At 36.1% G+C, this 14,259-nt stretch overlaps 1 protein-coding gene across 1 annotated transcript; it reads right to left on the bottom strand.

Moving 5' to 3' along the window:
* Positions 1 to 1,454: 1,454 nt before the first annotated feature.
* LOC109033461 (calcineurin subunit B type 2) lies at positions 1,455 to 14,223 on the bottom strand. Its single transcript, XM_019046088.2, has 6 exons — positions 14,069 to 14,223; positions 13,247 to 13,286; positions 11,673 to 11,849; positions 10,435 to 10,556; positions 9,788 to 9,910; positions 1,455 to 7,091 (listed from the first exon to the last, which is right to left on the bottom strand). The coding sequence occupies exons 1-6, from the start codon at positions 14,069 to 14,071 to the stop codon at positions 7,044 to 7,046; spliced, it is 513 nt and encodes a 170-aa protein (XP_018901633.1). The 5' UTR covers positions 14,072 to 14,223; the 3' UTR covers positions 1,455 to 7,043.
* Positions 14,224 to 14,259: the final 36 nt, after the last annotated feature.

Below are 14,259 nucleotides of genomic sequence, written 5' to 3'. Positions count from 1 at the left end.
CTAAGCCATTTTCAGCTAGAAGGGTGTAAAATAGTGAAAAAGTATAATTATTTTTTTTTAACTGTGAGCTCCTTTTGAGACGGAAATTTTACTTATTACAATGACTTTTGTATGCAGATTCTGAAGTTAGGCAAAAAGAAGACTAAAAGAGAGAGATGTTAATATTGGCAGGATGTTCTTGACCAAAACAAAAGATTCAGAGTTTGGAACAATTACTTCTCTCCAAAGGGTTATCCAATAATTTTTTGTCGGAGCATTCTAAGTTTCACAACATTTTGTCACCAAAGAGGCTCACAATGAAAAAAAAAATTACATTTTTTTTTAAAAGTTGAGAGGGGTTCAATTTTTTGGCCCTTGCTCAAGGACTAACAATAAGAGTCTTATTTTGAGCTCCAGAATATCTCCTTAAATTTTTTAGCCTCGACCATGGGGCCCCCTTTACTTCAAGCAAATTTCAGCTGAATCTCATAGGCTAATCTTCTGACGAATACAACAGGATTTTATAATTTGATGCATTTTTAAAGTTTTTCAATTTTGACAGCACCAATTACCTGAATGGCTGCAATAATTTTTTAATCAAATTGTAGTCACCTTTAAGGGTATTCGCCTTTTTTTCAATTTTAGTCCTTAACTTCCAGAGTTCGAGTGTCGATTTTCCTAATGGGTCTTAAAGCAAAGAGATCGTCATCTTTGGCAGTTTTAATAGTCAAGGAAAAGCAAGGCTTGGGAGTGTTTGGCACTGGATTCGGCTCTGTAGTAAATAAATTGTTCAATATTAATAGTATAATTAAAAATAATAACCCTATAGTAAAATTTCAGTTTATTGCTGCGGCGTTGTTTTATAATACCTTTCATTATGAATAAATCAAAGCTGGACTCGTGTTAACAACATCACTAGTGGACGGACTCTTCAGGGTTTTCACCCATTTAAGCGTTTCTGAATTTCCTGCCTTTTAGTTGCCCTTACCTGACTCAAAAATTTTCGAACTCCCTGATTTCTCTGACTTTCTCAGACATTCAAACAACACTTTCATTTAAATTGTTTTCCTCGCACATACGCTGCATGACTTTTGCTAAATTTTTGATACAATTTCCACTTCTAGACATTCAAATTATGGAAGAAGGCACTTGGAAGTTGTTTTTCCTCGCTCAAATGGCGCCAGAACTTCAACATTTTGCTAATTCCGTGACTTTAATAGATCCCCATGAATCCCTGATTTTCTAGACTGCTAGAAACCCAGTTCTTGCTTTATTATAGTCTGTGAGCACTCGCAATTATTTGGTTTTGACAAACTATTGTAAGCACTTGACACATTTTGAAATGAACTTGTTGCATTATTGAAAGCTTACCCTATTACAAAGGTATACGCAAGAAGGAGCAAAGATTTTTTAAAAAAACTGTGGAGGTGAAACTCGGCTAGCATTGAAAGTATGAAGAGTAAAGGAAAAAAGCGTTTGAGATTCTCAAGATGATGTATTTTGAATGTAAATTTTTTGTGACTCCAATTGTTGACCTACATCTCTTTACATGAGTTTGTAAGGAGAGCTGCGTATTATCAGCAAATAACGGTTTCTTCCTTTTTTCCAGAAGCATTTTACTAACATTTTTAGGATTTAAAAGACAGTCCAGCTGCCTATCAAGTCATTTTAAAAGCTAAACTGATTGTAAAATCCAGAGTTTGGCCAAAGTCCTTAACGTAATTCACATGATTTGTACTTTTTAACTATTTAAACTCATTTCATTGACTTATGCCATATTCAAATGCTCTAAAACCTAACTGAGAGAATAGATTTCAGAGCAAGTTGAGACTATAATATTCATCGAGTGTCTCACACAAATGAGATAAACTTCATCAAAATATTTAACAATGAATTTTACAATTAAAAAAATTTCAAGCCCACTTCATAATTGGAAATACTTAATACAAGCTCAATGAACTTAACTAAACAGATGGTTAGTTTCCAATTCAGAATTTTTATCAGGCAGGTATGTATGGCCGGATTTACGTATTTGCCGCCCTTAGGCCGTCAAGGTTTTGAGTCAAAAAAACATCGTCTTTCAAATTTTAAATTGCAAAGGGGGGAAGTTGCATTTTGGTAATAAAATAATGTGTGCCAAAGCATTCTTCAAAATAGAAAACAAATTTCTCAGGTGCCGCTTTTACGCCTTGTGTAGAAAAAATCACATAATTTAAGCTGCTTTTGCTGCCTGCACGGCAGCACAGTGGCGCTATATTTTGTTTTTCTCTTTGCACATTTTTTTGCCACCCTGCAAAATTTGCCGCCCTAGGTGGCCTATGCCTAAATCCGGCTGTGCAGGTATACACTTCACGCCAAACTGATTGACCAACGTTATGAGAAGATCGAGAATCATCATTGCATCTGGCTCTAATGCTAAAATGAAGATAGCAGATTTCTAAAGAAGGCCCATTAATTTGGCACAAACTCTAGCATTGAACTGAGAGAAGGTGATCTTAGAGAGAATTACATTGGATGCAGATAGCCAAAAATTGAGATATCCAGCAAGATATGTTTGTTTGAGTTGCGACAAAATACAGAAAATGGAATTCCCTGATTTCCTCTACAAATTTTGGTGAAATTCCCTGACATTTGAGGATGTGCAGGATGAAAATGATTTAACAATTTTTCTCAGATACTTTCATCATTTTCCCTGATATTTTCCAGTTTTTCCTGACAGTGGCAATCTTGGTTGGAATACAAGTAGGTATTACTCTTAGTATTGGACAAAATTGGATCCATTACATCAGGAAGGACAATCTATAGCTGCGAAATCCCAAAAAATATTTTTTGGAAACCTTCAATTTAAGCGAAACTAATCTAACATTGAGTTCAGTCCTTGATTTGACCGATGAAAATTCGACTTTAACTTCTCGATGGTCTTCACTTAAATTAGAGGTTTCTGAAAGAGTAATTCTGAGATCAGGCACCTGAGATATTCCTCTGGTTGTAATGAATTCTAGTTTCAATACACATTAAAAGTCAAACTGGTAAAAACATGTACTTCTCAAGTACTTTAACATTTGTTTGGTACTTAGATGTTGGGTTATGTTTGCTGGTAATTCAATCTAAAGATCACATAGTTCTTCAAAATTTTGCACATCAACTCATTGTATTCATGTGAGCAAATTAGCATAAGCTTCAATACAGCTGTTGAACTATCAAACTTCAAAGAGAGTCTTGCATTAATGATGATCTGACGATTTAAACTTTTCCTGCTAAATGGCCTCGATAATATTAACACTCTGATAATTGGAAAAGCACACATTTTTTTATAACTTATGATTTGATAGATAATATCTGATAGAAAAAATTTCTTACAAATAGTGGTAAGAATATAAATAATGCGCTTTATCGACAAATAAAATAAATATACTTGAACTCAATGATGAACAAAATGAAATAAAAAGACCAAAAGGGTATAAAGAGAGAAAAACAAAAAATAAAATTGGTAGGTAAAAGAATATGTAAGTTAAAACAATGCACATGTTCAAATTCACAAAAGAAAATGGCTAACTTTATAACGAGGTAATATTTACAACAATTCACCAAGAGTAGGCCAAAGAATCACGCTTTCAAGAATCCAGACTATTAAGCACTTCTATTCAGAGTCTGGTAGTTTTTTCCTTGTTATGGTATATACTGTACACTTCCTTTACACACCTTGGACAGACAGTAGAGACAAGGCAAGTTAGGTTGAAGCATTGGATATAGGCTTGCTAAACAAAAGCTTTCGAAACAACCATAAGTATTAAAAAGTCCATTAAAAGCAATTTCAGTAAAGTGAGTGACCTCAGATGGCTCGCTCAAAGAGGTTGGAAAGCTCTGAAAGTAATTTTGCTCTCGCAAGGGCTTCAATGCCCTGGCAAATGAATCGGCAATTTTTGGCCTTGGTCACAAGAAGTTACTTCTTCATCAAATTCAGTACCTTCTTATCAATTTGCGACACAAACGTTAACATTCCAGAAGAAGTAAGTCAGTTAATAATATATAATTAAAAATCAACAAAAAATAGCTTCATCACAAGCAGTGCCTATTCTTTAGACCAAGTTATTCCTCACATTTTGAATGAGAAGATCTTGCATCCATCATCGCGAAAGAAACAATACCGCTTAGAAAAAAAGAGAAGGTGGTTGCGTTTACCGATGAGTCAATCCGTCACGTAGGTGGGTACAATAGGGCGTCAATATATCAGGAAAATCAAAATTTCAAAGTATGGAAAACTGGCCGTACTATCCATTGTTTTGGTAAAATGAACAAGGAGAAAAAATTTTATACAGTTTTTGAAGAATGATTATTTTCCATGCGCCACAGAATTTTTTGGGAAATTAAGGACCAAAATTTCTGTACCCACAAAACGATGGACTTCTTTCCAAAGTGTCAGAGATGTAAAAAAATTTGTCCCCCTCTTTCTTTGTGTGGTGCGACTTAATTGGAACTGTTCGCAAGTACTTCTGACGAAAGTGATCTGTGCTTTGCAGAGTGAAATCAATGACTGAATTGTCCTTCGAAAAAAAAAAATTCAAGAGAGCCATCTGAAGATTTACTGAAGGCGCACTCAGAATGGCCGATTGGTATTTTTTCCAATACTTTGTGAGAACTTTGGTACTACAATTGAGCGGTATTGTTCCTTGCGTACCAAATAATAATATTAAAACAAGAACAAAACTTTTTACAGTATTATGGCAGAAGGAACACCTTCAAACTCAGAGGCTTCATGGACCTCCGAATGGCGAAAGGAATCAGTGAAACAACTAACTGGATAGAAGAGTAAAAACAAAAAATTGGCACAGGAACAGACCACAAAATCTGTTTCATTGGACAAAATGTTTGAAGTTCCGTTGCATCGATACCCTATTTGCCACACTTAATGAGACAGATAGAAATCTAATTTTTCTGTTACTCATCAAAATGTAGAACTAGTAACTGTGCTTTCAATCAAAAACTGGTGATTATATGAATAGAACCTGAATATTATTCAAAGTAAAACAGAAAAGTAGTACATGCAAATTCAGAACAATCCTTTTAAAATTAATTTAAGGCTATTGCGCTTATTTCAGAATAATTATAAATAAAAGTAAAAAATAGGATGTGAGAGAAACATACTCATTAATTGGTTTTGTTTTTCTTCCATCCTAATTTGAAAACAATCGTTCTTACATACTATACACTTGAAGGACACATCTCAGTTTATTTGCTTTGTAATGTAAACATTACACAAGCAAGTTATGAAATAATTTATGATGGCAAGTGCAACTACAGTTGAAAGTAAAGAAATACTCAGCAACTGTACAGGAATATTTTTTTGGATGAGACTTCTACCTTACACAATTCCAATTCTTTGATTATGATAGAGGCAGACATGGATAGATGAAATTTCCTTTGAGAAAGATTTACGACTTACAAGGGGAACTTACGGACCTGCCGCCTCCGATTGGGCTGAATTTTTTTTTTACAGACTCTATGGACCAATTCTAGAGGTCAATTTGAGCCGTTTCCCCGAATGTGCAATAGGAAGGGCGTAAAAAATTCCCAAAAGTTGCGTTTTCGGCGTGTGATTTGGTCGTGCGGCGCGTGGCAACACTGAAGCAGCCTCTAGTACCGCTTTATCGGCCGGAAGGTTTCAGCGAAGTCCGGAGCCCTACTGCACACGTACTGGTTCCATGATAGTGATGTCCCGGGTTCGATCCTCGACTTTTTATTTTCCGCATGATCACGTAACATTTTATTTTTAATTCTTCATCCGCATTTATAAATCAAGCAGTTCCGATCACTATCCCCCCCCCCCTCATTTTACGTACATTTTCCCCCGATATTTATTCACATTGGCCACATATAATCGTATGAAACTTCATTGATATAAATTAATGAATTAAAAAGCAAAAGAAAACCTTATTTGTTACTACATTATCTTCAAATGTTTTCCTGGAAAAATATGTAATGTGTAAATAAATCGAAGAGCAACCCCAAACCCATGTGCAGGCAAGGGTCACCAAGAAACACATTATTTTAGCCCTTTGCTTTTTAATTCATTAATTTGTATCAATGAAGTTTCATACGATTATATGTGGCCAATGTGAATAAATATCGGAGGAAAATGTACGTAAAATGAGGGAGGGGGGGATAGTGATCGGAACTGCTTGATTTATAAATGCGGATGAAGAATTAAAAATAAAATGTTACGTGATCATGCGGAAAATAAAAAGTCGAGGATCGAACCCGGGACATCACTATCATGGAACCAGTACGTGTGCAGTAGGGCTCCGGACTCCGCTGAAACCTTCAGGCCGATAAAGCGGTACTAGAGGCTGCTTCAGTGTTGCCACGCGCCGCACGACCAAATCACACGCCGAAAACGCAACTTTTGGGAATTTTTTACGCCCTTCCTATTGCGCATTCGGGAAAACGGCTCAAATTGACCTCTAGAATTGGTCCATAGAGTCTGTAAAAAAAAATTCAGCCCAATCGGAGGCGGCAGGTCCGTAAGTTCCCCTTGTTAGCCTACTTTCAAAATGTGTTAATTAGTTGAAAGAGATAAAAATTTTGATTCTTTTGCTGTTACAATTAGCCCAGAAATATTTTTTAATAAACATTATTAATTTTTTTACCCTTAATTTATTCAGAAAGCAAAATCAAATGTGTACTTACAACCAGAGATCTAACCAGTTTTCGTACGTCTCTACCAAATAACCAATCACTGCCATCAAAAATTATCATATTAAACAAGAATTTTCAAAAAAAAGTTACTGTGAATAATAAAGTAGAAAGTTTCTTTAGAAATTAGAATTTAGACGGTGGAAGAGACAAAAAGCAGAATTGCTGCAAATTGATGATGAAAGAGTGAAAAAGAGAAGCAAAGACTCTTTAAGCATTTTTGAAAATTAACCTTTTTATAGGTAAAGTATATCCTAGATGAATATGAATAAATAAGTGAATAAGAAGTTATTCAAATCTTAGAGATGAGAGGTGAGTGACACAGCAGTTCAGTGAGAACGATTGAAATGATATAATTTGATTTGATGACTTTAGACGTCGACGACCATTTTTTTGTGTATATCTGTGTTACCGACAATCTGAAACAAGAGGAAAGGAGAAAAACACCATGTATAAATGAAAATGGATTGACTTATCACAGGGAATCAGTGACGAAAAGATGCTGCTTAAACACGCAATTGAAGCCTATAGTTTGAGGTTTTCATCAAAGTTGCCACCCAAAAATATTATGCAAGATATTTCATTCTTATATCGCTGACTAACAAATTTGTTCCGTATTGGCTACATTTTCGATTAGCATTGCAGCTGAAATTGAGAGCAAGTAGTTTAGCTTTCAGCCGATAGATCGCGTTGAGATCGCCGGCCTGAGAGCTAATAATTTTGTACCTTTTTCCTCATTGATTTTGCTCAAATGAAGTCCTCTTTCCTGGACCTTGCTACTTGCCGGATAGATTGTTAGCATTTGTGACTAAGTAGCCTTTGATTTATTGTGTATTGTATTGTTAGCACTAAGTTGTTCATTTTATTCGCGAGAATTGGCGAGCTTTAGTTTTGGTTGCCCGGCCACTGATTCCTCCTAATCAGTGTCTCTGGGACGAGTTACGTAGAGCGAGAATCCCAACCCGGCGATGGCTAGATTACAGACAAGTTGCGTCTATTTAGCTATTGTCACCTCTTTTGAAGAGAGGCCCGGACCGGACACTGTTGCCTGAGCACGTGCTCCGTGTTTCGTCAGATTTTTTGTGATCAACCTTGGAGTTCTCAAGCCAAAGCTAAAAAGGCATGTTGAGCCTATGGTTTTGAATCTATGAGTCAACTCCTCGGTGCGATCTTTTGTTGAGTCAATCTTCGAGAGACCCTTAAGACAAGACTAAAAAGGCTTGTTGCGCCTAAGGTCTTGAACCTATAAGGGATCACCTCAAGTGCGACTAAAACCCCCCTTTTTTGAATGCTCGCGAATTCTCGCGAGTGTTAACAGGTGAACCACGTTGCGGTCACCTATAGCCGATTTTTTGTATTGAGCTGCTAAGAAGAGAGCTAAAGTCCAGATAGCCTTGTTGCGGTTTCTGGCACTTATTTTGAGTTCTTATTCGTCTTAGTCTGGGGGAGGAAAATTCGCGTTTATTTTGAAGTTTAGTCAGACTGCCTTGTTGCAGCATCTGAACCCAATGTCTTTAGTTTTTTCGGGTCGAGTGTTGCAACTATGATGATATACAATTTGATTAGTTTCGCTCTTCTATGCTACTGCAGCTAGAAGCAGCTTTTGTTCGTTGTTTTATTCTGAGTTGCAACCTCACCCATCTTATTGATTTTTGATCAATTTTGATTTAGGTTCTTATCGAACAAAATTCACGATTTGCACCTGCGTTTTCTGATTTAAAGTAATTTGAATATACTAATAACATAGACTTCTTCACGTTGGTAACTGATACATGCAGGGTGATCTAAAAATCTGGACCCCCCCCCCCCTTGTTAACTTTTGAACGGTTGCACTCAGAGATTTAAAATTTTAGGTACATTTTTTGGTCAAAAAAGTTACTTTGAGCAACATTCAAAATTTTGGCGGGGCCTTCCTAATACATCATGGCAAAATTTTCTAGACATTTCCAACTTGAAGATTTTCAATCCTGTCTATTTGCAACTTCCTCCAAGGAGATTGTAGAGGATTGTCAAAGTATTTCTAGACGCCTCATTGCTGATGAGCAGAGAAGTAAAGTGATCTAATCATGAGAACTTCTTCCTTGTACATTACCTACCGATACTTTTATATATTTGGTAGTGTTATGAGTAACTTTCAAAAAGGAGGAGGGGAGGAAAGAAAACATCACATTTCGGATGAAAGGATAGACATGTTTGACTTTGGCATCATTGTCTCAGTTCATTTTCCATGGTAAACTTTCAAAACAAAAAAGTAAACAGCACAAAAGTAGTAAATATTGTCTTTCTATTTCTAATTATCTGATTGCTGACGATGCTGCTGGGCAGGGATCTACATTGTCTGAGTAAAAGAGGTTTCTTTCAGGTTTTTTGTTTGTTTGTTTGTTGTTGTTTGTTTATTTATTTATTTATTTATTAAGAATATTTTTCATTTTCAATCCCCCACCACCATACACACCTAAGTAATTGTCTAGGAAGATCCAGCAAAAAAACATAAAAAAGCTTAAAACTTAAAAAGAAATTAGAAATTAGGAGTAGAGTTCCCATTTTACCCCCCTTCCATACCAATGAGGTATGGAAAAAGAAACTCTGCCAACGAGCTTGTTTAGTAATGTTTAATTCCCACATTTCTGAAAACTAGCGAGTGCACAGAGCTCAGGAATTTTTCCCGATTTTTTTTAACAATATTAACCCACGAAAAACGAGTTAAAGTTAGCTCTGCAGCGTCCTATAGCCCGCACATGGACTTTAAGACATTGTGCTGCATTCCGAATGGACTACAGGACGCTGCAGTGGGTAACTCGAGGAGTGTGGTCATTCTCCGACGGGCGGCCGCAGCGGCCATTGACAGAGACCCGCCGTCTCGCGTTCAAATGAGAGCTCAAAATACGAAAATTTAAGCTCGTTTTTCATGGGTTGATATTGTTAAAAAAAAATCAGGAAAAATTCCTGTGAACTCGGTGCACTTTCTAGTTTTCAGAAATGCAGGAATCAAACATTACTAAACAAGCTCATTAATCACACTACTTCCATGACTTAGGAAAAAAACTTTGGCACTTGCATAATTCTATGGGCTAAAGATAGCTTCCTGAGAATATAGACTTAAAATATATATTACCGAACAGAATTCTTCAAAATTTATCCTTCCGTCTTCATCTTTATCGGCAAACAAAATGGTCTTATCAACTATTTGTTGTAGTTGAGTGTCTTTTAAATTATTTCCGACCATCATTTTTAGGACCTGGAAGGAAACGACAAAACTATTACTTTGGAGTCAATAACATAAGATAAAAGGAAAAGAGAAAGGAAAATGAAAGTCAATGCATTGTCTGTGATTGAGAGTATTTCCAACTGAGAGGTGTTAAACAAAACAAGGAATCGCCAGCCATGTTAGAGAGCTTTTTCTTTAAATTCAGATGATGTAGTCTCTAATAAGAAACTTAAATTGAGGAAGTTCTGTACTAAGGATGATCTGCATGATCGCTTTACACAAGTCGTTTGAGAGATATTGATAGCTATAATAATCATTGGTAGTTTGCTTTAAACTTTCGAATACCAAAGAACCTTGTTCTTCCTGTCCATTAACCGTTTTTAAAAAGCTACCCAGTTCATTGGTAAATTGAACACAGAATATTGTGCAAATTACTTAATGGTCTTCAGAACATTCATTCGAAAATTAAGGTACCCCAGGTTCTAACTTTCCTTGTACTATAAAAATCATAAAATTCAAGGTTACATGAAATCTGCCAAGATCAATAAGCTCACCTGAAATAATTCGCCATTTGAAATATAACCATCATTGTCCATATCATAGATCCTAAAGGCAAATCTTAATTTTGATTCTTTATCACCTTTCACACTAAACTGCGAGACACCTTGGATGAATTCTGAAATAAAGGAAAAATTAATTTAAGGAAAACGAACTTATGAAGATTTATGATCAAATACAATACCTATACTCATCCAACCCACTGATAGATGCTAGGTGCCCCCAGATGGTCACTTTGCAATGGTAAAAAATCAGGGTCATTGTTTGAGAATCTAAGGAGGGCTGGCACATTTGCAGATAGTGGTATTTTCACAATTTGTACATTTTAAGGCTGTTGGGGGATAACTTTCATAGTCAGCATAATTGAAGCTTAAAAAACTTCTGAAAATTTCATGACCACTTCTACTAATTAGATAGAACCTTCTGATCGCAGGAAACACAAGAATGTATGACTACAAATCATAACAGATCAATGACTTAGGACATTTTCAACCCCTATTTAGTAAAATATTGATTGCATGTTGTAAATAAACTATTTGAGTAACTGACTAGAAATTCACACCATTTTCCTGAAAAAACTATTAAATTCCTTCGCCTTTTTCATTAAATTTTCAAACACCCGTTTCCATAGACTCCTGCCCATCATCTTCAGCAAGCGAGTTGTGACTGATATTCTTAGCTCATCTTTTTCTAAAAATGTACTGCAACTCTTTGATCAATTTCTTGTTGTTGCTTATTATTGATTAAACATTAGGGCTGTACAAATATTCGCTTCCGCTGATTCGCACACTGTTTAACATTTGCAAATATTCTTGCCGTCACAAATAACGAATTTTCAAATATTTGCACTGTCAAAAATAACAAATTTCCAAGTGGCAATTATGAAACATTGCTGGAACTTTCAAGACATTGCGAACCTTGGATCTCCTTTGATCTTAACCAACTTTGCCAAAGTTTACGAACAACTGTGCAGTTGCAATTGGCCCGTGCATCTTAGTTGCTCCAAGAGTAAAAGTCAATCACACTTATTTAACGACTTTTGTAATACTTGTGAATTTTTGCGCTGAAAGAAGTCATTTTAGATTGTTATTACTGTTCATAGTTGTGAACATTTGACTTAAATTATTCGCTGTTTGTTTTGTATTCGCAAATAATTGGCAAAATTATTCGCTATTTGCTTCATTTGAGAAATTCACTGTTTGCACAGCCATGGTAAATATAAAAAAATTCTTACCTTTGAAATCAACTTCACCATTCCCATCTTCATCAAAAATATCTATTACACGTTGGACTAAAGGATTCTGTTGTAGTTCTGGCAATGACATGAATTCATCGATACTTAAGGCTCCTGAATTATCTAAATCTAACTTTCGGAACCGTTTGCCTAACCGTCTGATTTCATCAGCATCAACTGAAAAATATTAACATTAAATAAATAATAATATTAACAACAATAAATTAACATTTTTAACTCTCAGCAATATATTAAGTTTACTTAGGCATTGGACTAACCTGGTAAATGGTATCAAGGTCAATAGACTCCTCTTAGTTTGATGAGAGGATAACTTTCAAGATCTCTGAGTCCTGTGGAGTCACATATCAATGATGAAACGGCAAAAATGTGTATCTTGGTTTCGGTCAGTGTTCGAAACTCACAGGCGCCAATGCGCCAAAGAAATCAGTCATGGCACCTGAAAGAAAAAGGCTCTGCGCCGACGTGGCCTCTAAAAATTGCCAATCCCCCCCCCCCCCTCGATAAAATCCTAATTTTCCTGTTTGGTGATTTTTTGAAATGTCAACGCACGGCACCGGATTCTAACTTTTAACTAAATATGCCGTGATATATAGGCAAAAAGTCAATTCGGCCCCTGAAAAATCTACAATGGCCCCTAAAAATCAAGCTTGATGGGCCTCATGGCTCCTGAAACTCAAAGGTGAGTTTCGAACACTGGTTTCAGTGTTGAAGACTTCCTATACTACTTTAATTTTTACGTGGAGTGCTACTAAACATCATTTTTCTTCTCTAAGTAAAGAACATTCAGTGCAAATTTCAAGCCATGATTTTGGTTCAGCCTCCTCAAAGAAGATAGCATACGTAAAGATTTTGAACCACTGCAACTGAAATACACATTTTTGAGGTTTCAACGTCATTTTGCTCTGACTTGCAGATATTTTTTCAACAAGCTCATTAGAGAGGTAAGTTACCAACTGGAATCTTGTTCAACCAATTGGGTCCACTTTCCTCTTCCTGAAGCTGACTCAATATTCAGCTATTATACTTTGCATTGATTCTTTGTAATAATTGGACGTGTTTCTATCAAACGGAATTATGTGCATTATGACGTTAGCCCTGTTATGCACATATTCTTATGGGTTTCAGGGCTCATGTCTTAATGCACATAGTTCCGTTTGATAGAAATACATCCAATTGTAAGTGCAACACTAGCACTTCACATCTGTGACAAATGTAAGCTCTGGTTTATACAAGACGACACTTTTATCATGCCTGGTGGATCTAAGTGAACCTTGCATGCAAGAAAGAAAGCTCAGTCCATCAGTTTTCTTTCCAATGGTCTCATTGTATTTTGCATGAATCTTGTTAGAATCCCAAAAACGACAAGGGACTCTGAATGTAAGGGCCGAGGTTTTCAGCAGAGAGTTTCTTCTCTAATGATCTTTTCAGATGAAAGGGATCTCCTTAATAGGATGAAGGAAAAATCTATTCTATGTTAATCGCTGCAGTTAAGAAGAGAAATAAAACTTAATAGATTGCCTGTGATAGCAGGCTGATGGTATAACAATACTTACAATTGGAGCAAAGCTCCATCGGTAGTGAAGCTTCATTCCCCTGCAAAAAGAGAAAAATACAAATCGATGAAGATAAAATCATCATATTGGGTGCAAAATAATAATTTCTAGTTTCTTGACCATGTAGGTTCACCTAGGTTAAAACAGCATGAGAAGATAGCATACGTAAATAATGTAAATCAATGAGTGAACGACGTTAGCTTTATCTTCACCTAGCACTGGCCGAACATATTTCAATAGCTTCGTTTCAGCTCAACTGACTGCTGGTAACAGACGGACTAAAACTGCTGCCATTGATTATAGTAGTGCTTTAAAATTAGGTTTCAGGTAGGTTAGGACATGGTGCGATAGGGATAACCATCAATGGTGATAGCCATGTACTTGTCAATTATTTTTCTCTGCAATGGAGAGTACATCAACCTTAAAAAAAGTACACCAACAGGCGCATATGACTAAGTCAGGAGGAATAATGAGTTCTAGGGATATTAAGAAGAAAATCACAGCTAAAAATATGGGCAGCAACAGGCGACATCTTAGAACCTGTAGTGCAACCACCTAGTATGTCAAGGAACAGGGCATTCTTGGGCTGGATAGAATTATTGTAGAAGCGGTAACTTATAAAATAGAGAAAGACTGTGCTCTTGAGGATATAATAATTTATTGTAGATGAAAAATCACAAAGGGCTGCTTTGGTATCAATCCTCTTGATTTTCTGGGCTCTGATTTGTTGACAAATCAATACCAGATGTAATGTGAGGAACATAGTGGGCAATTGGACCTGCGTTATATGTCAGGGGAAAAGGAATGAAAGGACAACTTTACCATTATTGCAACGATTAACTAACTAAGACTGGAAAATACTATGTTTCACGAATTAATTACTGTGCTTTCTACAGCACACAAAACTTTGAACGATAAAATAACCATAAATAACCAACTTTTTCTTCGCACAAATTACAGTGTTGACTTTCGATGCTATCCAAATTCCGAAATTCCGCATTTCTGGGAAAGCG

This window comes from Bemisia tabaci, chromosome 4, assembly GCF_918797505.1.
Source record: "Bemisia tabaci chromosome 4, PGI_BMITA_v3".
Classification (NCBI taxonomy): Eukaryota; Metazoa; Arthropoda; class Insecta; order Hemiptera; family Aleyrodidae; genus Bemisia; species Bemisia tabaci.
Note: the sequence above shows the minus strand (reverse complement) of the source record. Positions and strands in the feature narration are given on the sequence as shown.

Coding starts and splice junctions, on each gene's coding strand:
- LOC109033461 (XM_019046088.2), bottom strand. Junction 11,850..13,246: donor GATGGAGCTTTGCTCCAATT/GTAAGTATTGTT, acceptor AATATTTTTCAG/TTGATGCTGATGAAATCAGA. Junction 9,911..10,434: donor CAAATGGCGAATTATTTCAG/GTGAGCTTATTG, acceptor GTTTCCTTCCAG/GTCCTAAAAATGATGGTCGG.